This window comes from Pituophis catenifer, unplaced genomic scaffold, assembly GCF_029215685.1.
Source record: "Pituophis catenifer annectens isolate HBS135680 unplaced genomic scaffold, rPitCat1.0.hap2 SCAF_2, whole genome shotgun sequence".
Classification (NCBI taxonomy): Eukaryota; Metazoa; Chordata; class Lepidosauria; order Squamata; family Colubridae; genus Pituophis; species Pituophis catenifer.
The window spans coordinates 132,247,850-132,272,257 of record NW_027256882.1 but is presented as its reverse complement, the minus strand read 5'-3'; the positions used below and the strand labels follow the sequence as shown (position 1 = coordinate 132,272,257).

Below are 24,408 nucleotides of genomic sequence, written 5' to 3'. Positions count from 1 at the left end.
CTCTAAACGCGATCTAGACGGGCGTCGCCATCTTGAGGCATGCGCACTATCTTGAAGAAGATAGTGGTAAGTGTTGGGAAAACATGACCTTAGCCTGGGAAAGACAAGAAAAAAACTCAAGACTGTCCCACCTTGACTCTCTTTGGTATAAGAGAGCAGGGATGAGAAACGTCAGGCTTTCAAGGGTCTATTAATATAGCCTACAGTATATCAATAGAATGGAGATCTATTATTTCTTGTGCTGTTGTTTCCTGACCTGGCCTACATCCAAGGGCTGACACAGGCTCTGTGGAGTTTGCATGGGAACTGTTTTTACCATTTGCAGAAAAAAAAAACTGCCTCACCCTGCTTTTTGCTTATTGGCCTGAGCAGATCTTTGAAAGAGAAAAATAATTTTTCATAAAATCCATTTCCATTTTTGTTTTGCATATGATCAAACAAATGTACAAAACATGATGTAAGGAAATGGGTGGGGTGGGGTGGGGGGAGGAATGCAAACATTTTATTTTCCTTCAGGGAAAAGCAGTGATTTTCATCCCTGATGTGTATCTGAGTTCTAACTGTTCAAAATTACAACGGCACTAAAGTGATTTATGACCGCTTTTCACACTTACGACTGTTGCAGCATCTCTATGGTCATGTGAGCAAAATTCGGGTGCTTGGTTCATATGGTATGTATGACAGTTGCAGTGTTCCGGGGTCACGTGATCCCCTTTTGTGACCTTCTAACAAGCAAAGTCAATGGGAAAGCCTGATACATCTAACCACCGTGTTACTAACTTAACCTCTGCAGTGAGTCACTTAGCAACCGTGGCAAGAAATGTTGTAAAAAGGGGCAAAACTTACTTTTTTAAAAAAATTTGATTTATATGTCGCCCTTCTCCGGAGACTCAGAGCGACTTACAATGCATTAAGCAATAGCCTTCATACTTTTGTATATTTTTACAAAGTCAGCTTATTGCCCCCACAAACAGGATCCTCAATTTATCTACCTTAGAAAGGATGGAAGGCTGAGTCAACCTTGAGCCTGGTGAGATTCAAACTTACTAATTGCAGACAGCTGGAGTTAAATTACAATGCATTAGTCTGCTGAGCTATCCAGGCTCCTGGACATTCACTTAATGAATGTTTCACTTAGCAACATAAGTTTTGGGCTCAATTGTAGTCATAACTCGAGGACTATCTGTAGTTCTACCTAAATGTAATAGGGGTGTGAGTGGAGAAGGTAGTAATGCTGGCAAGATGGTGAAGTGACAGTATGTACTGCAAAAAGCTCTGGCAGTTCTTTTAGATATTTCTATTTAATTTGCTACAGAACATAAGCATTTGTTAATTACCATTAAAATCCAAACTTCCCTGCCAGTGACAGTCAGATGCGGAACAGCTCTAATGTAATAATGTTTTAAACAGCTGCACAAAGAAAACACAAACAACTAAGATTTCAAACTTAGAAATGAGCCAGCAATCTTCATCTTCAACTGAATAAGCAACATGAGCTTTGAATCTGGCAGGATAAGAGTCTGGAAATCAAAAACTAACAAGTAAAAACCCTGTCTCTGTTCTGTTATTTCAAGGACACCAGCTTTGGATATGTTTCCCAAACCACCAGTAACCACACCTAGTGATGTCTGTTTGTTGCCTGTTTATATATTTGAGTCATTTTTGAAACATCTGAGTGCTATTAAAAGCCTAAATAGCTAAGACCGCTTAGATTCTTCCTATCTTGCATTTTTTGTTAGTTGCATCTCTTTTAGATGGTGCCTATCTTGCTTCTTTTCACCTTGAAAGGCTAGCATTTCATTTTGATCTGCTAATCACAAATGCTAACTCAAAATTGTTTTTGTGCCCCTTCTATAGTGCCACAGGGGACTTAAGAGATATAAATTGTAGCCAATGGATTTGAATATCCTCCCCCATCTAAGTCCTAAAATAAAGACTTATCAAAACTCTACAGAATAGTTTACCATAAAAAGCAAAGTTTGCATGCCACTGTTGCACAAGAAAAAAAGAATTAGGTACTTTCAGAAAAAAATCAGAGAGTAATATGAAAGTTATACATATGAAACTCTGAAAAGTTGCATGAAAGAAAAGAAACAAGAACCTCACAGTGAGAACAGTTGACAGAGCTTTTAAGACTTACATGTAAATAACAACAAAACTGACATCTTAGGGCAAGTATCATGAATACTTTATCATAGAATGCTGAATAAGCCAAGAATTAAATACGCAAACCCAATGAACTAAGCTAAACTGAAGAAACCATACTGTGGCTTAGCACAGGAGTCTCCAATCCCCAGGTCACGGCCTATTTGGAACTGGCTGCGCTAGCGGACCACGTGCACTGGCCCACTGCTCACATAGCTCGGTTCCCCTGTCCCCTCTAGCTTGGCTGCCAAGCCACAAAGGTTGGGACCATTTCTTAGCATAATGGACAGTCTCAGTGAATGGATGTCGCCAGACTCCACTGGTGACATACAGCTCCTATTCTACAGCCATAAAGATCTGGTACTTCAGCTGGGGAGGTCTTAAATTACCAAACCTACAGTTATATTATGATGCAGCAGCTTTGACTTTAACAAGTGATTGGTTTGGAAGGAAAAAGACTGGAATATTGAACGTAGAAAGTTTTGATCTTGAATTTGGATGGCATGCCTACTTATTTTATGATGATAAAGTCGATAAAGTATTTAAAAGCCATATACTTAGAGACTCTTTGATGAGAGTTTGGAAGAAGCACCGACTCAAATGGGATTATAAAATACCGCTATGGCTGGATCTTGGTCATACTTTGTGGAATACAAATATAATGTCACTCGGGGGGTTTTTATATAAAGAGGTTCTTTTTACAGATGCGGGCAGATGGCAGCTGAAGACACTACAGACACTGTTGGCTGAAGGGATTAATTTAACCTGGCTACAATATAATCAATTGCAATTGAGATGGAAAGAGGATCAAAAAACTGGTATTATGTTGCATGAGGAAGAATTGGTTAGACACATAAAAGAGAAAGGTCCAATGCATATTAAAAGGCTTTATAATGTTTTGTTAGAAAGGGATTCAGAAACCGAATTAGTTAAAGATTGTATGATTAAGTGGGCTCAAAATTTTGAAGAACCAGTGATGTTGGAAACATGGGAAAAAATTTGGGTTCAGAACGTTAAATTTACACAGTCGCAGAATTTGAGGGAAAATTTCTACAAAATGTTTTCTAGATGGCACTTAGACCCCAAAAAGTTATCATGTATGTACCCTAATGTTCAGCCAAAATGTTGGAGATGTGAATGCTTGGATGCTACATATTATCATGTTTGGTGGACCTGTAGGAAAGTTAAGGCTTTTTGGATAAAAATTTGGTGGGTCATGCAGAATGTGTCGAGACCACTTCTCGACAATACAACCAATAGCGGCACATACGAAGCCCTGATTGACAACTATCAAAAATAAAGAACTGTGGGGGTTGGTTGGGGGGTGGTTGGGGACTCACAGACACATTGGTGGTGGGGGTGATTGTTATCCGAGGCGGTCGGTCACGTAGCGGCCGGCATAGGGAAACTTGTCAATTGACACCTTCTCTTCGTTGGAAATGAGTGACGAGCCGTTCCGCGCATGCACCAGGACCGCCGTACCCGGAAGGGCGTGGGTGCGGCTGGCGCGAAGATTTAAAAGGGCGTTGGGAGGCAGACGCTCCCAACGCCGACTTTGTGCTAATCGCACTTGTACTGCTTGCTTTCGCCGGAGCTGCCTGAACGAATTAAACTGCTGAAGCATCCAACTGCTGTTTGTAGCATTTTCTTCCTGGCTTGGCCAGGCTCACGGCGTCAAGTCTGACAGAAAGTCGGCGTTGCTTTTATCCCGGTTTGACTGGCGACGGGACTGGCATGGCGGAAGGTACTGAGACCGGTGCACCGGGGCTGGAGGAGGCGTCGGCAGAGGACACCGTCGTGGAGGCGGTCCAGACGACGGGGGAGACGGAGCTGCAGGTGGTACGTCCCAGAGAAAAGTTGCCACTGCTGCAAGAGTCCCTCCCCACGGAAGCGGGGCAAGCCGGCGCTAGCGATGGGAAGCTCGCTGTGGGGGAGTGGTGGCAGAGTTCCGCTATCGCTGGGACTAAGCAGTTGACCCCCCAGTCGAGCGAACCCTCGTTCAAGGGGTGGAGGGAGCGGCGTTGGATGGAGGAGGAAGAGTGTGATTGGAGTTACTCCACGGGGGTGGGGGCTTCCACCCTGGACGTGCTACGTGAGAAATTTGGGGAAGCAAGCTTCAGAGACGCCCCATCTTGGCAGCCATGGGCGCCAAGTCAGGACGCCTGGCAAGGGGACACCCGAAGCAGTACGGAGACCCGGTTCCATCTCGCTAGTCCGAAGCTTCGCATCGAGAGAGGAGTGAATCGCCCTGGACGGCGGGAGCCTCCCCCTGCTGATCCGGCTCCATCAACGTGGGGGGGGGCCCGCGCGTGGATTGGACCGGGCGACCATGCGTCGCCATGGGGCCCCACCTGTGGGTCCCTCAGGGCCCCGCGACCATTCCGGTCCGCCGGCAGGCGGGGCGGGTAATATCCAGGATACCCGGGCGGCTGGCCCGCCTCCTTTGTGGGTGCCTGGACTGGGCCAGCCGCAACAACACCTTTGGGGCCCTCCCCCTATACAAGCAACCTTCGACGGTAGTGCGGACAGAGTGTCTTTATTTCTAAGTCAAATTTTGAGTTATATGGACCTCTATGGCCATTTGTACCCATCACAGTGGGCGGTTGTGGTTGCCATTACAACTGTTCTCACAGGTGAGGCAGCGGACTGGGTTGCGGACCTTCACAGTGATCATGCAAAAGAACTAGCAAACGTAGGGTTGTTCCTGGAGGCGTTACGCTCCCGCTTCGAGGACCACTCAAGAACACAGCTTTTAGAAGGGGAGCTAGTAGCACTAAGGCAAGGCGGGCGTCCTGCCAGGCAATACGTTAAGGACTTCCGTACAGTAGCCGGACGCCTACGGTCCTGGCCTGAACGGCTCTTAGTGCACCAATTTCGGATGGGCCTGGATAAGGAGCTAAGACAGGCCTGTGTTTATAGGGGCTTACCACCAAAGCTGTCGGAGTGGTTTAGTGCTGCAGTAGACCTAGATGTTGGGTTAAAGGAATTTCGTTCACGGGGAGTGGCTACCTATCCACTCCCTCCTCGACGTAGCACAGAGAAGCCATCACCTCAGCGCGGTGTGAGCTCCTCTCCACCTCGCTCTCTGGTGCCTGTTGGGAGAGGATCAATTCGTTGCTTTCGCTGTAATCAGCTAGGGCATCGAGCAGCTGACTGTCCTGCTCCAGCCGTCTCGTCTACCACATCCCGGGTTCCACCATCGGTTGGCAGAGGTCGCGAGAGAGCCCGGTCTTCGTCAGACTGGTCCAGAGCAACGACGCCGACGGCGGCTCGAGGTCCGCGGCTGGAGCTTGAGACACCTGCTGAACGTGAGGGGCCCCAGGTAGCGTCTGAAAGCAGTGGAGATGACGCTCCAGCGGATCCTATGGTGAGTGACCCGATACACCCCTTCGTAATCCCTATCGTGTTACGGCATCCCCAAACATTGAGGGTAGTTCAGCAACACGCCCTGATAGATTCGGGCTGTACCCGATGTCTCATCCGGGAAGCAGTGGCAAAAGAACTGGGATTACGAACATTGAAGTTACAAAAATCCATTAGGTTTGAACAGATGGATGGATCCCTTCTAGGTGGTAAACCAGCGACCCGGGTAACTGAGTTAGTGAGACTAGAAATAGGGGAGCATTGGGAAACTATCCGTTTTGTGGTAGTGGATGCCATGGTTGAGCCCGTCATACTAGGGTTGGCGTGGCTGGATAAGTGGAGACCTAGAATATGGTGGGAGGGAGGTTTCAGACGGCTCCGCCTAGGTGTTGGCCCGGAACCAGAGCCGGAATGCCATGGGGACCAGGCAGGGGTGCAGTGTGACGATTCCAACAACCCTCCCCACTCAGGTTACCCTGATGTCTATGAGGATTTAGCAGATGTGTTTAAAGAGGAAGAATGTGAGGTGTTACCCCCTCATAGAGCCACCGATTGTGCCATAGAGTTAAAACCAGGTGTTCAGCTACCCAAGCCACGTATGTACGCCATGACCAAAGCGGAGTTGGAGGAGCTCAGGCGATACATTGATAAGAATTTAGCGAGGGGCTTTATACAGCCGAGTCGTTCACATATGGCCGCTCCTGTGTTATTCCGGGAAAAGAAAGATGGAGGCTTACGCTTGTGTGTGGACTTTCGGGGATTAAACGCTGTGTGCGTCGAGCATTTATATCCACTACCTCTAATGAAAGATTTACTGTCTACCTTGGCGACTGGGAAAGTGTTCACAAAACTGGATCTCAGAGAAGCCTATTATAGAGTGCGAATAAAGGCGGGTGATGAGTGGAAAACCACCTTTAATTGTCCCTTAGGAAGCTATAAGTTTCGCGTGATGCCTTTTGGCTTACAGGGCGCTCCAGCCGTGTTTATGCAGGTGATAAATGAAGTTTTGCATGAGTATTTATACCGGGGTGTGCTAGTCTACCTAGACGATATCCTGATTTATACCGAGACAATGGATGAACATATATCTCTGGTAAGACAGGTGTTGTCCAAATTGCTGCGTGCAAAACTTTTTGTAAAACTGTCAAAGTGCGAATTCCATCGCACAGAGCTGGACTACCTGGGGTATCGAATATCCGAGGCTGGGATAGGAATGGACCCGAAAAAAGTAAATACAATATTAGAATGGCAGGCGCCGAAGACGCGAAGACAATTACAGAGCTTTCTGGGTTTCGCCAATTTCTACCGTCAGTTTATACCTGCCTTTGCTCATATAGCTCTCCCATTAACTGAATTGCTACGCACGAAAAATACAGGTGTAAGGGCAAGGCCGGGACAAACATTACTCTGGACCACGGAATGTCAAACGGCTTTCGAGGGATTGAAGACCATGTTTTCACAAGCTCCTATTTTGCGACATCCCAACCCTGCATTACCGTTCGTTGTACAAGCAGATGCCAGCGATGTGGCTGTCGGTGCGGTCTTATTACAAAAAGACCCTAAAGGAACGCTATACCCATGCGCTTATACGTCTCGTAAGTTCACCGTCACTGAGCGACGCTGGGCCATTTGGGAAAAAGAGGCTTTCGCAGTGCGGTGGGCATTGCTTACGTGGCGACATTTGTTGGAAGGTAGCGGTATCAGGTTTGAAGTGTGGACAGACCACAAAAATTTAGAAGCTCTTCAAAACCCCAGACGACTGTCCCCTAAACAGGTACGATGGGCCCAGTATTTCCAGCGTTTCAATTTCGATTTAAAATATGTGCCGGGTGGGAAGAACTTTTTGGCTGATGCTCTCTCACGGTTACCACAATTTGCTAGTAAACGGGAAGATGTAGTGCAAGCGATGATGCCAGGAAAGCAACAGGTGGGCCGGACATCACACGATGAACCGTCTACCAAGTGGAAGGAAGAGTTACAACGAGCACTAGCTACCGATGATTGGTTGTTAAACCACGAGAATATGGTGACACGTCGTAACGGCTTTGCCTGGGTAGGGGATAAATTATACGTTCCCGAGTCTTTACGTCAAGCCGTATTGAAGAAATGTCACGATGCTAAAACGGCCGGCCATTTTGGCTTCCTCAAAACATTACACCTAGTACGACGACAATTTTGGTGGCCACGCTTGAGGAAAGAAATCGAGCAATATGTCCACAGCTGCAAAGGCTGTGCCGTGGCAAAACCACGGCCAGGAAAGCCCCTCGGCCTTTTACAGACTGTAGCGGAACCCACAAGGCCCTGGGATGAGATTGGAATGGATTTCATTGTCGACCTTCCGGAAAGCAATGGGAATACTGTAATATGGACCGTAATTGATCTTTTTTCTAAGCAGGCCCATTTTATACCATGTCACGGCTTGCCATCAGCTCGGAGGTTGGCGAGGATGTTCATTTGGCATATATATCGGTTACATGGAGCACCCCGCCGTATCATTTCTGACAGGGGTGTTCAATTCACCGCTAAGTTCTGGCGAGAATTCATTCAGATGATAGGGTCATCGCAAGGACTGAGTTCAGGCTTTCATCCAAGCACCAACGGAGCTGCCGAAAGGGCTAACGCCATGGTAGAGCGGTACTTACGTTGTTACGTGTCGTATCAACAGTCTGATTGGTCAGACTTGCTACCGTTCGCTGAGATAGCGTATAATAACGCAGTCCATAGTAGTACAGGAAGCACCCCCTTCCAAGTTGTGTCAGGGAAAGAGTTTCCTGCCATCCCTGAATTGGATTTACATGATCAAGAAAAGGTGTCTCCTGATACGTGGGCTACTCGTATCGGAAACCAATGGCCAAAAATCAAAGAAGCTTTAGTCAAGGCAACCGATTCATACAAAGCGCAGGCCGATAGAAAAAGAGCAGATCACAAACAATTTGCTGTAGGAGATCGTGTCTATCTCTCTACAAAATATCTAAAATTAAAGACTCCTAGTCGAAAACTAGGACCTAAATATATAGGACCTTTCCCTGTACGAAAGATAATCAATCCAGTAACTGTAGAGCTACAGTTACCATCGTTACTAGGTAAGGTTCATCCGGTGTTCCATAGCAGTTTATTAAAGCCAGCGGACTGTGTCCGGGAACAGTTAGAAAAACCAGGCCCTGTAGAGGGGGACCATTATGAAATAGAAGATGTGTTAGACTCTCGGATCCGTAGGGGTAATGTACAATATCTGATAAAATGGAAGGGGTACCCATTTGAAGAAGCATCCTGGGTGGGGGCTAGGGATGTACACGCCCATCGCCTGCTTAAACGATTTCATAGACGCTATCCACAAAAACCGGGTCCTTAGGGTGGGGGTTATAGTGCCCTAACAGGTTGTTAACATGTTCCTTTATATCTTCCAGAAGCACCCTTGGTAGGGGGAGCCGCCTGTCGAGACCACTTCTCGACAATACAACCAATAGCGGCACATACGAAGCCCTGATTGACAACTATCAAAAATAAAGAACTGTGGGGGTTGGTTGGGGGGTGGTTGGGGACTCACAGACACATTGGTGGTGGGGGTGATTGTTATCCGAGGCGGTCGGTCACGTAGCGGCCGGCATAGGGAAACTTGTCAATTGACACCTTCTCTTCGTTGGAAATGAGTGACGAGCCGTTCCGCGCATGCGCCAGGACCGCCGTACCCGGAAGGGCGTGGGTGCGGCTGGCGCGAAGATTTAAAAGGGCGTTGGGAGGCAGACGCTCCCAACGCCGACTTTGTGCTAATCGCACTTGTACTGCTTGCTTTCGCCGGAGCTGCCTGAACGAATTAAACTGCTGAAGCATCCAACTGCTGTTTGTAGCATTTTCTTCCTGGCTTGGCCAGGCTCACGGCGTCAATTCTCTCCACAATTGTTCTTATTGGGTATAGTTAAGGGTTTTACATTGGGTGAAACAAAATTGATATTGTATATGATAACAGCAGCAAGATTGTTGATAGGTAAATATTGGAAAAACGAAGCTTTGCCCACTATTGAGGAATGGACTTTGAAGATGGCCAGTTTTGCAGAGATGGCGAAGATTTCAGCATACTTAAAAGATTGTTCACAAGAGACTTATGAATGGGAATGGAAAAAGTGGTTAGAATATGTTCAGAACAAATATCAAACTAGGAAGTATCAAATAGCTTTTATTTGAAAATAATGTATTACAAATATTTTAATGTAATGAAGATAAAAAGAAAAATTATAAGGGGGAGGGAGGGGTTCAAGTTTTATACAAGTTTTATACTAAGGGGGGTTTTCTACCTGATATGAGTATATTGTGTGGAAGTCTGGGGGGAGGGGAGGGTTAGGGAGGGTTAGGGAGGTTGGGATGTTTGGGGTGGGTGGTGGGGGGGAAAAATGGGGTGAAAATGTAACTGTAAAACTTTTGAAATAAAAAAAAAAAAGATCTGGTACTTCAGCTGAAGGGCAACTCTCGAAGGACAAGAATTCTGCCCAAGTCTCAGGGTTTCTTCCATTATGAGATGGATAGTTATAAAAATTCAGTAAACAAATAAATTACAAACCTTCTGGTATCCCATGAAGAAAAGGTCCATTCTCACCCTTCCCTGACAGTTGGTCCCATTGGTTCTTGCAAATATTTCCCAGCAGTTCCTTCACAGCAAACACGGCCTGACTGGATTTAATAAAACTCAGCTCTCTGGGGAAGTTTGAACATGCAAAGTTTTTTTCCTCAGCTGCTATTTTTAATGCCTGGAATTCCTGGTCAAGAAAACAAAGTTACAGCAATTGTTTGTCTATAAGGTCTATTTAGCAGATACAGCTCTTCTCAAGTCACTAACACTTAACTGTCTTAAAAACTCAACACAGATGTGGCAGGAGATGAAGTGGGGGGAAGAAGGGGTACACAAGCTCTACTGGCTGTAACTACTGGCACACTCTCTTCCTGGATCTTCATCTGGAACAGCATCAAATCCAAGAGAGCCTTCTCCTGATACTGAAGGCCCCTTGCCTCCAAGAGTGAAAGAAATGGGAAAACATTTCCCTAGTAGAGATCTTGATGGGAATGAACATGTGATCTTGGATGAATAAGAAGCAGAGAAGTGGTGGGACAATATAAGAAAAACATATGGAGCACATTCATCCACTCATATGGAACCATCCCCTGATAGACGCAAACTATTAAGCATAGCATCCTTTTTCACTAGCCCTTTATATTAAAGACAAGTGCACAAAGCTCTTGCTGCCCTATGACTATATTGATGGAGACCTCTGGATGCTATTTCATATAATGGGCTTTTTAGGTACCAACCAAACACATTTGTACTGTGCAAATAGATATGGGTATGGAGTTGGCTCTTAAGCAAGAGCTCCAGAGTTACTGCTGGACCTTCTCTGGAGATTGCTGATGCATCCTGAGTGCCCAGGTGGAGAAGAGATGCAATGAAGCCTATGCTATGTCTCTACTGGCAATTGAATCACCTACAAAAATAATTCTTGGAGCGCACCTGGAGAAAAGTGATGGTGTCCGTACTGGGGACTTTCTCCAGGTTCCGCTTGTGTTCCATCAGCAGGGCATGTCGATTTTCTTTATGCCGCAGTTCCTCCTCCGCTCCGCCTAGCATGGCTCTTTCATCAACCTCAATGAAACCAAGCACTTCCTTCTTAAAGGTTGCCAGGACCTTGGTGGCCTCGGTAAGGAGACTGCTGACCTTTTCCTTCTCCTTCTGAGCAGTAGCCTAAAAAAATAAAGATGGACAACAAAAATCATTGCCTAAAATGTGAATAAACCAAGCTTTCCCAAATAAGAACGAATGAATTATCACGTGAAACCTACTTTTAAGAAGTAGCCTGTGAAAATACAATATGGAACCCATCAAAAGAAAGAATCTTTTTTTTTTTATTACTAACAACTACGGGGAGAGTAGGCAATCAACAATTTTTACCCTTTCTCCCAAACTCTACACTCAGGTTTGGCTATTATATAGAAATCAGGAGAAGTGAGCCTTCCAGTTTGCTGAAGGTTCCAGAAGGCTTTCCACTAGTACAGCAATGATCCAGGAGGAGGAGGAGGAGGAGGGATGAAGATTTGGTGACTGTTTTTTTAGAGCTTTAAGCAGGTTAAAGACAGGAATGGGAACAGAAAGCTTCCTATCCTAATCAGAGAAAAATTATGGCAAAATTGGCTTTATAGTATTTTCTCGAAATCTCCCAGTTTTAGAGAAAAACTATCCTTTATCCAATGTGTATCTTTTTAATAACCAAGTTAGTGGGTGAGATAGGTGTTTATCACTGAAAAGTAAAGGTAACTTCATGGGTTACATACAACCTTCCATCCAGTGGTGAAATTCAATTTTTTTTTACTACTGGTTCTGTGGGTGTGGCTTGGTGGGCGTGGTAGGGGAAGGATACTGCAAAATCCCCATTCCTTCCCCACTCCTGGGGGAAGGATACTGCAAAATCTCCATTCCCACCCCACTCTGGGGCCAGCCAGAGATGATATTTGCTGGTTCTCCGAACTATTCAAAATTTCCGCTACCAGTTCTCCAGAACCTGTCAGAACCTGCTGGATTTCACCCCTGCCTCCATCATTCCATCTGCTGCTAATGGCATCTGAAGATAGTTTGCCTTAAATTTGGCAGCAAAATAACTGAATTTCAACTGTTTGTCTCTCCTCTCCCTTTTCCCTGTTCAAAAAATAAAGTGCCCTCATTCCTACCGACATAAACTTCCCCAAATGAATCAAAGAAGAGTTTTTCTCTAAAACTCGAGGATTTCATGAGAAAATACTGTAGAAGAAAAACATAAACTGCTTCTTCCTGAAAATTTATAAAAGCTGCTTCTTAGAAAGTTTTCTAAAAATGCATTTAGGGCTCTATCTCTTGACAAATTGAGTACAGCTAAGGTCTTTGTGTTTTTCATTTCTTTCCTTGTCCTCCAGATTCACAAGTTTCTTTTCCATCCCTCATTTTAATAATTTTTCCTAATTCAATTTACTGTGCCGTTCTCTTTGCAGGGTAATCATATTGCTGTGGAAAATTTAAAACTAACATTAAAGTGGAATGTCAATGCTGAAAAAAGAAGAGAGGGATATGAGAATACTCCCCATCTCTTAACTATGGCTAAGAAACTGGAAGAAGTTTAAAAAAAAAAACCCACCACCATGGCTGTTCTAGAAATACCGCAAAAAGTAGCAAATTCAGAATAGAATGTTCTGGAATTATCAGGAACATTCCATTCCCAAATTGAGGGAATTTTTGTAAAATTGTAGAGTTTTGCCATTTCTAAAGAAGAGCATCGAATCCTTACTACATTTCATAGAATAAGGAAGCTTTTTTTTCTATTATAAAAATTATCTATTAACTTTATCTTTGCCCTACAGTACTACTTTTCTATGGATATGGGGTCCCAACTCCAGGGGATCAAACATTAAACACTGTCATATCTGCTATACAAGGAAAGAAGCCTCATGTGATTTTGTTGCATTTGTAATTTAGTTCTCAGGAACATATTTGCATAAGAAATGGGGGAGCAGTACATTTGTTCTTTATTTATATGCGAATTAATTAATACAGAGAATTATAGAACAGACCTATAATCACTAAGTGGACACTTCTTGAAGACAGCATTCCTCAGTTTTTCCAGATATGTTGGGACTGTAGTCTCTAGCATCTTAACCCCATTGACCCCTTCCTGAGGGGAAGGATGGCTTATTTTTGTTACCTCTTGACAACAGACAATAAAGGGAGGAAAGTCTGTGGAAAGGAAAGGTTTCAGAGGAGGGTTCAACATTTTGCTTTTTACTGGGGATAAAAAATAAAAGTGGTGAAATACTTTGATGAGGTCCACTATCCTCTTCATTTGCGCTATTGTGGCTCCCAGTTCATCCAGCTGATTTTCAATATTGTTCAGGATTTTGGGCCTCTGAGCCTTTCAGGCAGGAAAAAAAAAGGAGAGAGAATCAAAATCTCAACTTTACAGAAATTTACATTTCAATTATTTTTATACAATTTGTATAGAAATGACATTTACAGTTCAATCATCACGACTACACACATATATATTATAACTGTCCTGTTTTTCTAAAGATTAAAATAAATCCATTTATCTGGAGGTGCAAAATGCAGTCAAAGGTCAGGTGTAAGATCGCATTTTCCATTTTGTTTCATCCTTCTCTATCCCTAAAGTCATTATTATTGCTTATATCCAAAACCAAGTGCTTTTAAAGTTCTTTCTCAATCCTACTTATTTTGTTTTTAAGTAATACAAACATAAAACAAACCCTCTGCCTGGTGAACAACTCAAAATACACGGAGTTGGTTTAGATTTAAATTTAAATTCAGGATTGTTATGATTTACTTGGGCAAAAGCATCACTCTTCTCCCTACAAGGCCTTTAAACCAGGCTAAATTTCCTCCTCCTTTATCGCTTTGTTCTATTCCGACTGGAATTGTAAGGAACAAGTGCTCCATTCAGATCCCCTCCTATTCCATGACATGTGCTGGACTGAGATAAAAAGCAGACCTGGACAGAGATAAAGACCAGTCCGAGTGGGCTGCCATGAAAAGACCAATTGTTGCATTATCAAGAAAGAACCAGGGCAGAATGAATCAACACCCTTTTTATTAAAAAAACAAGGAAATTAGAGTGGTAAGAAGAGAGCTTATCTGCTGATGCCATAATAACCCACTGATCTCTTAAAACAAAGCCAGGGGAGGAAAAGAAAAAGATTAAATGGTAAAGCACTCCAGGCTGCCCCTTTTCTTAAACAGAAAACAGTTCTGAAAACACAACTGTTTCCCAGATCGGTGACCAATGTGCTCCTAAGTGATATGTGCTAACTACAGTATATAGAAAATATTTTGCTGCTATCATTAAAACAATACAGGGGGAAAAAGATCATGTTTGCTTGATACTGGTCTTGCATGAAGATAAGACTCCCTGGGGAACAAATTCAATTATGCGTTTCTTGGAAATAACAGGGACACGTCTTGCCACTGAATCTTCTGTTCAGTCCTGGGATTTCCTGATTTCCCATCCCAATCCTAAATCTGTCCCTTGTTTTTGTTTTCAACATCAGCCAGGATTAGCTGGATACTGCCACCTGTTGTGGGTAGCGGGGTGAATTCTGAAGAATCACTTTTAGGTTGTTTCTGTATGTGTTATATGTATGTTATATTCACTCATAAACTACCAAATGTTATTTCAGATTTATCTTTAAACTAAGTCAACTTATTTAAGCCTTTCCAAGTGCAGTCATCTTTGATTTTGAGCCAAAAGCCATCTATTTTTGCCAAACAGGAAGATCTTTGCTTCCTCCGTTCCACCAGGAGCGATAACATTTTATTCCCGCGAGAGAACAATTAATAGATATGTTCCTTTTCATTCAACAGCTCCAAGCTGCTTTGGTTTCAGAACTGGAGGCAATTTATGGCTCGCTGGCTTAGAAAAAAGAATTAGCGTCTAGGATACAAAGAACTGCTTTATTTCAACTAAGAAAATGGTCCACCTATTCCAGTAATGCCTACTGTGATTAAAAATGGATTTTCATAGCCTCATGGCAAAGTCTTTCCATTTGTTGCAACTCATGTTTCTATAATTAGAGCTGCTGGATAAAGAGCCCAAGAACTTCTGTATGTCAAAGATATAAAACATCTCTGAACTTTTAGCTTGCCCGTGGTAGGCCTCAGTGATTGGCTGGAATAATTCAGCCTCTCTTGGATGATTTATCTGAACGGAATCAGGGATGCAGAAAATATAAGGAGGCAATTTATCAGAAAAATATGAGACTCAGAAACAAGGAAAAATCTCTTCTCTTCTGAGAGGGCAGCCCTGCAAGAGATTATACCGTGTTTGAGAGTTAACTAAGTATAAATTCTGAATTACTGTTCCTCCTTGTCCAGGGACAATAAACTCTCTAGTTCCTAGGTACCATTGAGTGATAATCTAGTCATGTTTGTGTCAGTCGTAGCCAAGCAGTCTATAGCAGAAGTACTAACCACATGACCCTTGAATTCTCTCCCTTTGCAAGTTTCTGCTATCTGAAGTGAAAATGAAGTATAAAACCAAGATTTTAAATATAGTTTAAACATAGTTTTTAAACATGGTTTAAAATACTCAATATTTCCAAAAAACTAGAAAAAACCCTGGGCCCTGGAAAATCCTTTTTATCATAGTAGTAGTTATCATAGCTGTGTAATTTGTGTCATGGCATTACCCGCTGGGATCCTTTTTCACCAATACTGTGATAACCACAGGCATTTGCTACAACCTTCAGCAGTCTCTTCAATTATAGTATAAGCTGCTTATTATACAGTATATATAAAAAGCAGGTGATTGATTTTCCAAGTCCCTTCCCATCATGTCCTTAAATTTTTAGAGCACAATTCCCAACATATCAGCTAGTCTCCCTGATGAGCAAATTCATTTGGGCATCCAATAAAGTAGAAGGCAACGATACGTTAGGAGTGATGAAACCAATTTTCTTCTCTATATATCTATAATGATTGCCTGCTTCCACTATAAAGGTTATAGTAGTTTCCATCTCTGTGCAAGAATACTTTTACCTTCCAAGGATGCTGAAACAGAAGTCCAAAGTGATTGGAAAGAAGGCAGGGCAAAGAGAAAGAATTCAGGGATAATGTGCTGGCTTAGTACTTCTGCTATAGACTGCTTGGCTACACCCAGATTCTCTGGTTCTTCAAAACACATATACTAGTCTACATGGGCTTCTTGGTGAAAGATTTTATCACAATACTAAGGCACTTTAAATGGTTCATTACAGCTTATGAATATTTGTAGGCAATACTCCTTTCCAGTTTTTAAAAACTACTCCACTTCCCAAACAATTATAATTATGCTATATAAAGACAGTGTAAGTATGAAAAGAATCTTCAGTATTATCATCTCAGCACGCCTTCTAAATGCATCTGAGTTTACCCAGAATCTAGAGATTGTATTAATATTCAACAGCCAAATGCCATTTTAAAAAAAAACATGACCTCCTTCCACCAAAATAAGGTTGGAAAGTGTAGAGAGGGGACATTGGGAGCACAACTACTCCTATTTCTATTCTTAACCCCTATGAATACACCAAAATGGCCAAAATTACTCTGCTGAAAACCAGCTGTTTAAAGCCAATTGTCTACAGCAGAGGTCTTCAAACTTGGCAGCTTTAAGACTTGTGGACTTCAACTCCCAGAATTCTGGGAGTTGAAGTCCACAAGTCTTAAAGCTGCCAAATTTGAGGAGCCCTGGTCTACAGCCATTCTCATACTTGAAAACAACCACAGGTCAATGATAAGTCAAAATGATTGCTTCCCCTCTTTCTGTGATCTCCCCTTCTTTCCCATCTCATTATATTTTACAACCAAACTGGTGAAGGAGACCAAGTTCTGTCCAGTGATGGGATTCAGGCAGTTCGCACCACTTTGGGAGAACTGGTTGTTAACTTTCTGAGCAGTTTGGCAAACTGGTTGTTGGAAGAAATTATTAGGGCAGAGAACCGGTTGTTAAATTGCTTGAATCCCACCACTGGTTCTGTCCTGAATTTTGGGAAAGCTGCTCACTCCTGAACAAAATAGACAAGATTCTTTGATGAGATGGAAACTTGCCAGCGTGTACAATATAACCCTTTGAAACTACATTAATTGGTTTTACACCCCACCTTTTGTACAGAAGCTCAGTGTAATGTACATAATGTACTGTACACTAGTGGAGGCATCCTCCCTTAGGAGGTAGGCTGGGCCGAGAGCATGACTCACCCCAAATCACCTAGTTTCTGTGGCTGAGGATAAACTGGGTCTCCGCATTCCTAATCCAACACTTAACCACTACTGGTACCTGAATGTTGCCAATTAAGAAACTTACCAACACTTAATGCTTCTCTGTTAATGTATTGATTTATTTTAATGACTTGTGAAAGTACTCCCTGAAAACTTTTCCAAGTTTTAGCAATCCTTCCAAAGAAGTCAAGCACGCCCAAAGAATGTGGGATTTCCCGAATAACAATTTAGAATGACTTAAACTAAAACTGACAGGAGTTTAGTCAGAGCCATCTGGGAAGAGGAGTGTCTGAAAAAAATAACGCCAGTAGTGCAATCTGAAAGACAAACAGAGCAAGGACTGGAACCTGGGAGAAAAGCCAACGGAAATAAAGGAGCTGGATTGAGACACTGTGGGAAAGGGCTACAAGGGAAGGAATGAACTCCTGCTGCCATCACACTGAAGTAAAGCTATCAGACTAGGCTAGGCCCAATTAGCATCAGATGGAATTAATCACAGACTATATAGTTTCCCTGCTCCTTGTTTTCTTCGCTTTCTTTCCAAATCCAAACAAAATAGATTACTTTTATGTGTATGGTTTGGCAAGCCAGGCACAAATTACCAGAAGTTCAAATAAATGTTTGTCTTTCTCCCAAGACCTTTCTGATTATTTGAAACACTAATTTCTGGATTCTCTTGATCCCCAAACAATTCTTTCTAGGGAAGACTGCTGAAAGCTAAGCATTCAATTTCTCTTTTTCCTTCCAAACAACTTCCTTGAGTCAAATCACCTTCATCTGCTTTTCCTGACTGATCTTCACCAAATCCACCCCCAAAACCAGGATGTATCCTCAGAAAGGCTCTCAGGACTGACATTTCTATGGACCTCTATCATTTTATGGCTGGTTCTCACAGGATGGTAAGCAAACCTGATTGTGGGTGGCTTAACCTTCATGACCCAGATTATCATCTAAACTTGCATCTAATGATTTATTCTTGAAAATAACCAAATTATTGCTTAAGAAGATATCAAGAGGATATTAAAAACTGCAGCTCTGATGATACTATAGTCCTGACAGTTCTTTTCTCTGATGAACTCTGTAACTGTTACCTCCTGAGAAGTCCTTCTTTTTCAAACTGTTCCTATCCATATATTGCTTCATCCTGTTAATTGCATTCCAAACTTTTTAGACAATACTCTTAACACTTCCTAGATTTTAAAGTTCTTCCCCACACTCATTCTCTAGAAGCTGTTTTAAACCTTTGTTACCTAACCAAGCTCTTTCTGCATTAGAATAATATTCTTTTGCAATATCACCTACTTTTTAATAAAAAAGATGTGTAATCCAAGATTAGCCTGTGTAAAATAAATATTATTTCCCTAGTTTAGTGCCAATGTTCAGTAGCATGCCTTTTCTTGAAAAAAATTCAACATGATAATCTGTACAGAGTTGTTTGTACATCTGGGAGAAAGCTTAATGGAATTAGCAGCATAATAAAAAAATACAATGATTGTGACTGACACCTGTTGGCTAGTTCCTATGTTTAATATTTCTTTTCTATGCCAAGTCATTTTTGGGATTTTTATTAATATTTGCTTAATGCATGCAAATGGATGTACATCTTTACAAACCCATTCACAACCCAATCTTAGAATCTTGTCTATTCAAATTCCTACCTAGATATTTAATCCCTTACAAGTTAGTAAACTCAGCACTATTTTAAAGAGAAAATAATAGTGCAAAATTTCACGTCAGAGGGAAATTGACTACACCCAATTCCCCCCCCCCCCGCCCCCATTTGTTCCAGTCATTGTGACTTTTGTATTTACTTGTCTGGCTGCAATTCAGAACTCAGAGGTTTTTCCCTCCCAAGCACGGATTTCCCATCCATCATTAACTACCTTGCACAGGGCCAAACCCAAGGCTTGGTAGCTGGAAATATTTCCATATAAGTTATTGTGCAGTTGTTTTTGCCCTAAACAAAAATGATTCCTGCAACTGACTAATCTGAAAAAAATCCTCAAAGACTGAAGTCTACAACATGTGATTGCAGGTATCTAAGTTCTCCCTGGGTGCTTGCTAGGTATTTTTAAAAATCATTTTAATTTATAAATGGGAAACCCACAAGCTGCAAAGCAAAAGTCTCCAGCACTACTGATCCCCAAGAACGCTTTCAGGCCCTTCAAAGGCGCCACAAACTTTCAAAGGCGCCACAAACTTTCAAAGTCGCGTAGGGTTGGAAGGGACCTGGAGATCCTTGAGTCCAAACTCCTGCCGGAGGCAGGAATCCTCAGACCATCCCAATCAAACAGATGTCCAACCTTTGCTTGAAAACCTCCAATGTTGAATCTCCATCCCATGTCTTCAGGAAGCATGCTTTTCCATTGATTAATCGCTCTTCAAGTTAGGAAATTCCTCATTTTGAGCTTGGATCTTTATTTGTAAACAATTGTTTGGAGATTGTTTCTGCCCTATCCTTTTGCTCTATGGAGAACATAGCTACCCACGCTTCCCTGTGACAGCCTTTTTTTGCATTGGAAGACTGTTGTCATTTCTTCCATTGGCCCTCTCTTTTTTAGGCTACACATCCCTTGTTCTTGTCTTAGAAAATAGAATACTGCAGTTGAATGCCCAGAGTTTAGGGTTTTGGAGTTTTTTGGAAATATGCCAAAGAACAAATATAAGGGGAACAAGAATAATTTGCAGTATAAAGTAACTAGTCATGACTCTAATAGGAAAATATATGATCTTTTTTAATTTAAATTTACTTATATGGCTGCCCACTGTGCAAATGCAGCTCTAAGCAGCTAATAAATGCAAAATATCAATACAAAATAATAAAAGAGTATCCAATTCAAATAGAAAATGGCAACCAAGGAAGCCTAATCAACATATTATGGGCTCCAGAATACGCTGGAAAACAGCTAAAATAAAATATGTTGCGAATCAGCCAAAATAATAGATGTAGGGGTGGAGGAGAATAAACTGGAAAACAGCCAAAGTAAGATATGCTGGGAATTAGCCAAAACAATAGATGGAGGCGTGGAGGAGAATATGCTGAAAATTAGCTTAAATATAAAAATGCTGGAAATTAGTTAAAACAATGGTAAATACTTAGATTAAGATGTTAGAATATTTGTTAAAAATTTGTGTTTTGATTTTTATGTTAAAAGATGTAATGGAGGAAATTCGGGAAAGAATTGTTAAAGAGTCTTACGCAAATGTACCTATTCATGACCGGATCAAGATTTCGTTCTTAAAAGATGTATTTTATGTTTTTGTTTTTAAAAAATAAAAAAATATTTTTTTAAAAAAAACATATTATGGGCTCAACTAACACCCTGACCCCTAAGCAGGGGTGGGTTCTACTTACCTTTACTACTGGTTCACGACGGGAGGGTGCACGCAGAAGCTTCTGCACATGCACAGATCATCAATTATGATGTCTGGGTGGGTGGGCAGAGCCTCCTGCCGCTTTTACTATTGGTTCTAAAAAGTGGACAGAACCGGGAGCAACCCACCATTGCCCCTAAGCCAACAAAAAGACTTTCCAAAAGGCCATGCAGGGTCAGAAGTTTGTACCTCTATGCCTTAATCTTGCTCTGTAACACTTATTCCACCCATCCTTGGGCACTATGTGTTCATCATGCAAGCTTACAGGGCTGCTTTATGCAAAGATCAAGCTCTTAGTTCCCTAAGGCTTCTGACAGTCAATCTTTCTCAACTAGGCTAATCAACTTTCCTTTTACAGACAATGCCAGGATTAAAACCTGCCACCTTCTTATTTAGTTCATAACTTACTTTAAAGTGTAACCCCTTTTATTTATTTCACTTTTAAGTTAGTAAAAATATAACTATAAATAACTACAAACCTCTGAAAAGTATAGCAATAAACAAAACAGAAAAGTGACAAATTATAAACTGACTTCAATCTTGCAATTATAAACCATTTAGCAGTCACCTGAATATCAAATATTAACCAATATACTGCACAAAAGTAAGCAGTTGGTGAGAGGAGTGGGGAGGACGGTGTGGGACCCAGTCAGGGGTGCTATTCAGCAGGTTCTGACAGGTTCTGGAGAACTGGTAGCGGAAATTTTGAGTAGTTCGGAGAACTGGCAAATACCACCTCTGGCTGGCCCCAGAGTGGGATGGGAATGGAGATTTTGCAATATCCTCCCCCCAGGTGTGGGTAAGGAATGGGGATTTTGCAGTATCCTTCCCCTGGAGAGGGATGGGAATGGAGATTTTGCAATATCCTTCCCCCAGGTGTGGGTAAGGAATGGGGATTTTGCAGTATCCTTCCCCTGGAGAGGGGTGGGAATGGAGATTTTGCAGTATCTTTCCCCTGCCATGCCCACCAAGACACACCCACCAAGCCACGCCCACAGAACCAGTAGTAAAAAAATTTGAATTCCACCACTGGATCTAGTGTGGTGGGAAGCAGGCCCAAGGCTTGCAGGGAGCTGGTGGGGGGGAGATAGGTGATGGGGCATTGCAGCATCCCTGTAGTTGGACATAAGGGCGAATCCACCCAAATTTTGTTCAAGTGGCCATAGGGATTCTGCAGTAATTGCAATTTCAAAACCAGATTATAGCTGGGGGGGTTTGCTGTAACTTAACTTCAAATAGTTGTTACGTGACTGGTCATAAGTGGAGGATTATGAACATTTTAAATTAGAAAAATTAAAATAAAAACAAAAATATCCGCTCCCTAATTTTAGAGTACTGTATAGTTCCTTCATTTTGCCAAATGTTTCTTGTGCTCTTTTCAACATGAAAGATCTGTAATTCCCCAGGACTTTTACCCCTAAACCTCTTGCTTCTCTTAAGTTATGTATATAATGACTATCAAGAATCATGTGATAGTCACGCCAAGAATTCCTTTGCAATGAAACATTACAGGACAGAATTAGGGTCCTCATGAAGCCCATTCATTCCCATTTACAGTTGTCTCAGACCAGCAACAGATATGTCCTATGTCCCATATTATTTGTGAGCCCGAAAAATATAAAATGTCCTCTGATTTCTCCCTTTCCCTTTCTCTTTTACTCTGTTGTGGTTCCCCAACCTTGGTTAAGGCAGTCAATTTTGTAATCCTGATTTCCCTAATGTGGAACTCCTACATACAAGTGGGAATTGCTACTCCCAGAAGTTCCATTCCTGTTTGGTGGACACAGCATGCTTGGAAACCAGCAGATTGAAGAGAATCTAACTTAATTAAATCAGCTGCCTAGAGCAGGATTCTTCACCCACTAGTTTCAGTATCTAAACCTAACTCTACCCTATTATCTCTATTAGAGAAAAGACTGTCTGGTCAGCCTTATACACCAGGGCTAATTTTGGTTCCAAGACTGAGCAGAATGCTTTCCCATTCTTTATCCAAAAGAAAAACTCCCAAACAGCCAGGAACCTATCCCTCTTTTTTTCAGAAACTTAACTACAAACATCTGTGAATCATCTCTCCTACAGTAATTACAGCCTTCCTCAAAATTCCTAAATTTTAGGTAATCCCTAAACATTAATCCTTAAACGTTTCTTCTCTTAAAAATTAAGCATCTGAAATGTGCTTCCCATCGCCTTCAAACTACCTTTCATTCCTCTTTGGTTGAACGAGCACATACCCCTAAAATAGAAATAGGTTTTATTAGGTGGACTTTGAGTCAGGTTTTGCAGTCCCTTTCCAACGCGGATTCTAGCATTCCTCAACCCCTACTCGCATTCCAATGTGTAATTTTTTTTTTCAACCACCACTCCTAACAACGCTCCTAAATCCTAACACGTCCAGCCAAACTTTCCAGCGACGGTGGCAGCCAGCGTGTTTCCATTTATTCCGAGGCTGGAAATCGCCAGCGCAGTTTAAGGGCTTTCTTCGGCCAGCCGGGCCAGGTTGCGCCCTTCGTCGCTCTTTTGGAATGAGGGCGCACAAAGAAGCCCCTTTGTACCTCCGACGGCAGCCCTACCCACCTCCACGTGTTCCCGCTCCACCTCCACTGCCACCACTTCGTGGCTCCGATGCTCCTGGGTCAGGCAGAGCTGGCAGATGCAGCTGCGGTCGGTCCGGCAAAAGCTCTCCAAGGGCTTGAGGTGCAATTTACAGAGGCTCTCCTCGATGTGCCGCAAGGGCGGAACCAGCCGGTGGTTTTGGAAAGCCGGACTTTTCAGATGAGGCTGCAAGTGGGGGGCGCAGAAGGACGCCAAGCACACCAAGCACGATTTAGCCGCTTCAGCTCTCTCCCCGCCGGTGCAGAAGTCGCATAGCACCTCCTCGATGTGGGCATCGCCGTTCTCTGGAGCGCACGGCTCCGACGTTTCCTCGGGTGCCATAGCTAGGCCCGGACTGCTCGGCGCGGGCTGTCGGAGCTGCAACAATTCTGCCAGGGTGTGGTTCTTACGGAGCGGGAGGTCGGCTGGGAAGGGTTCCTGGCAGAGGGGGCAGCGGGAGGCACTTTGTCCTCCGGTTCCTGTAACGCCCCCGGGGTGATGCCTGTGCGCCCCGATGCACTCCAAGCAGAAATTGTGGCCGCAAGGAGTGGTGACCGGGTCCTTCAGAGCGTCTAGGCAAATGGGGCAACCGAAAGGACCTTCTTGAAAGTTGAGAGCGGAGCTAATGGGGCCAGAGCCCGCGTCCATGCTGCTGAAGTCAGCTGGTAGGAGGCGAAGAGCGCGACGCTGGGTTGGCCCCCTTTCCCAAGGCAGGGCAGGGCAGGGGGCTGGAAGCGCCAACTCCGCCCAGCAACAACTCAGCCCGGCACCGGGCAGCCGCGGCCGGCCCCCAAAAAGCGAGCGAGGGGCCGTCTCAGTGCGCGGCGTTTCTCTATAAGAGGCGCCCGCCTCGGTTAGAAGAAAAATAAAAGTGCTGCTTCTCCTCGGGGCGCGCGAAATGAACCCACGTTAAGCTTTTCCCGCCTTCGTAGTCTATTAAAATGTGTGAGTAATTGTGAAAGAATCCCAGGGAATTTTTGTCAGAACATGGGAAGCTGACCGTTCCCGCCTCCCGACTGCCGTCGAGTTTTCCGAACAGGACACATTTGCGTCATATGACTCCTCACGAGTCCCGTCCAATTTAGCAGCAGATAGTTGGGTGATAGCAGGTAGCGAGGGTATTAGGAGTAATAAATGACAGATTCCTCCCGCCCCACCCA

The 24,408-nt window shown here is 43.3% G+C and overlaps 1 protein-coding gene across 1 annotated transcript in view; it reads right to left on the bottom strand.

The window, feature by feature from the left end:
* Nucleotides 1–23,917, bottom strand: part of TRIM47 (tripartite motif containing 47) — a 32,841-nt gene extending 8,924 nt beyond the window's left edge. Inside the window, exons 1-4 of the mRNA XM_070937556.1 lie at nucleotides 23,231–23,917; nucleotides 13,332–13,427; nucleotides 11,006–11,236; nucleotides 10,064–10,259 (exon numbers count right to left, since the gene is read on the bottom strand). Of these exons, the coding sequence (XP_070793657.1) occupies nucleotides 10,064–10,259; nucleotides 11,006–11,236; nucleotides 13,332–13,427; nucleotides 23,231–23,896 (1,189 nt within the window). The 5' untranslated portion in view covers nucleotides 23,897–23,917. The remainder of the gene's footprint in view (nucleotides 1–10,063; nucleotides 10,260–11,005; nucleotides 11,237–13,331; nucleotides 13,428–23,230) is intronic.
* Between the last annotated feature and the right edge of the window lie 491 nt (nucleotides 23,918–24,408).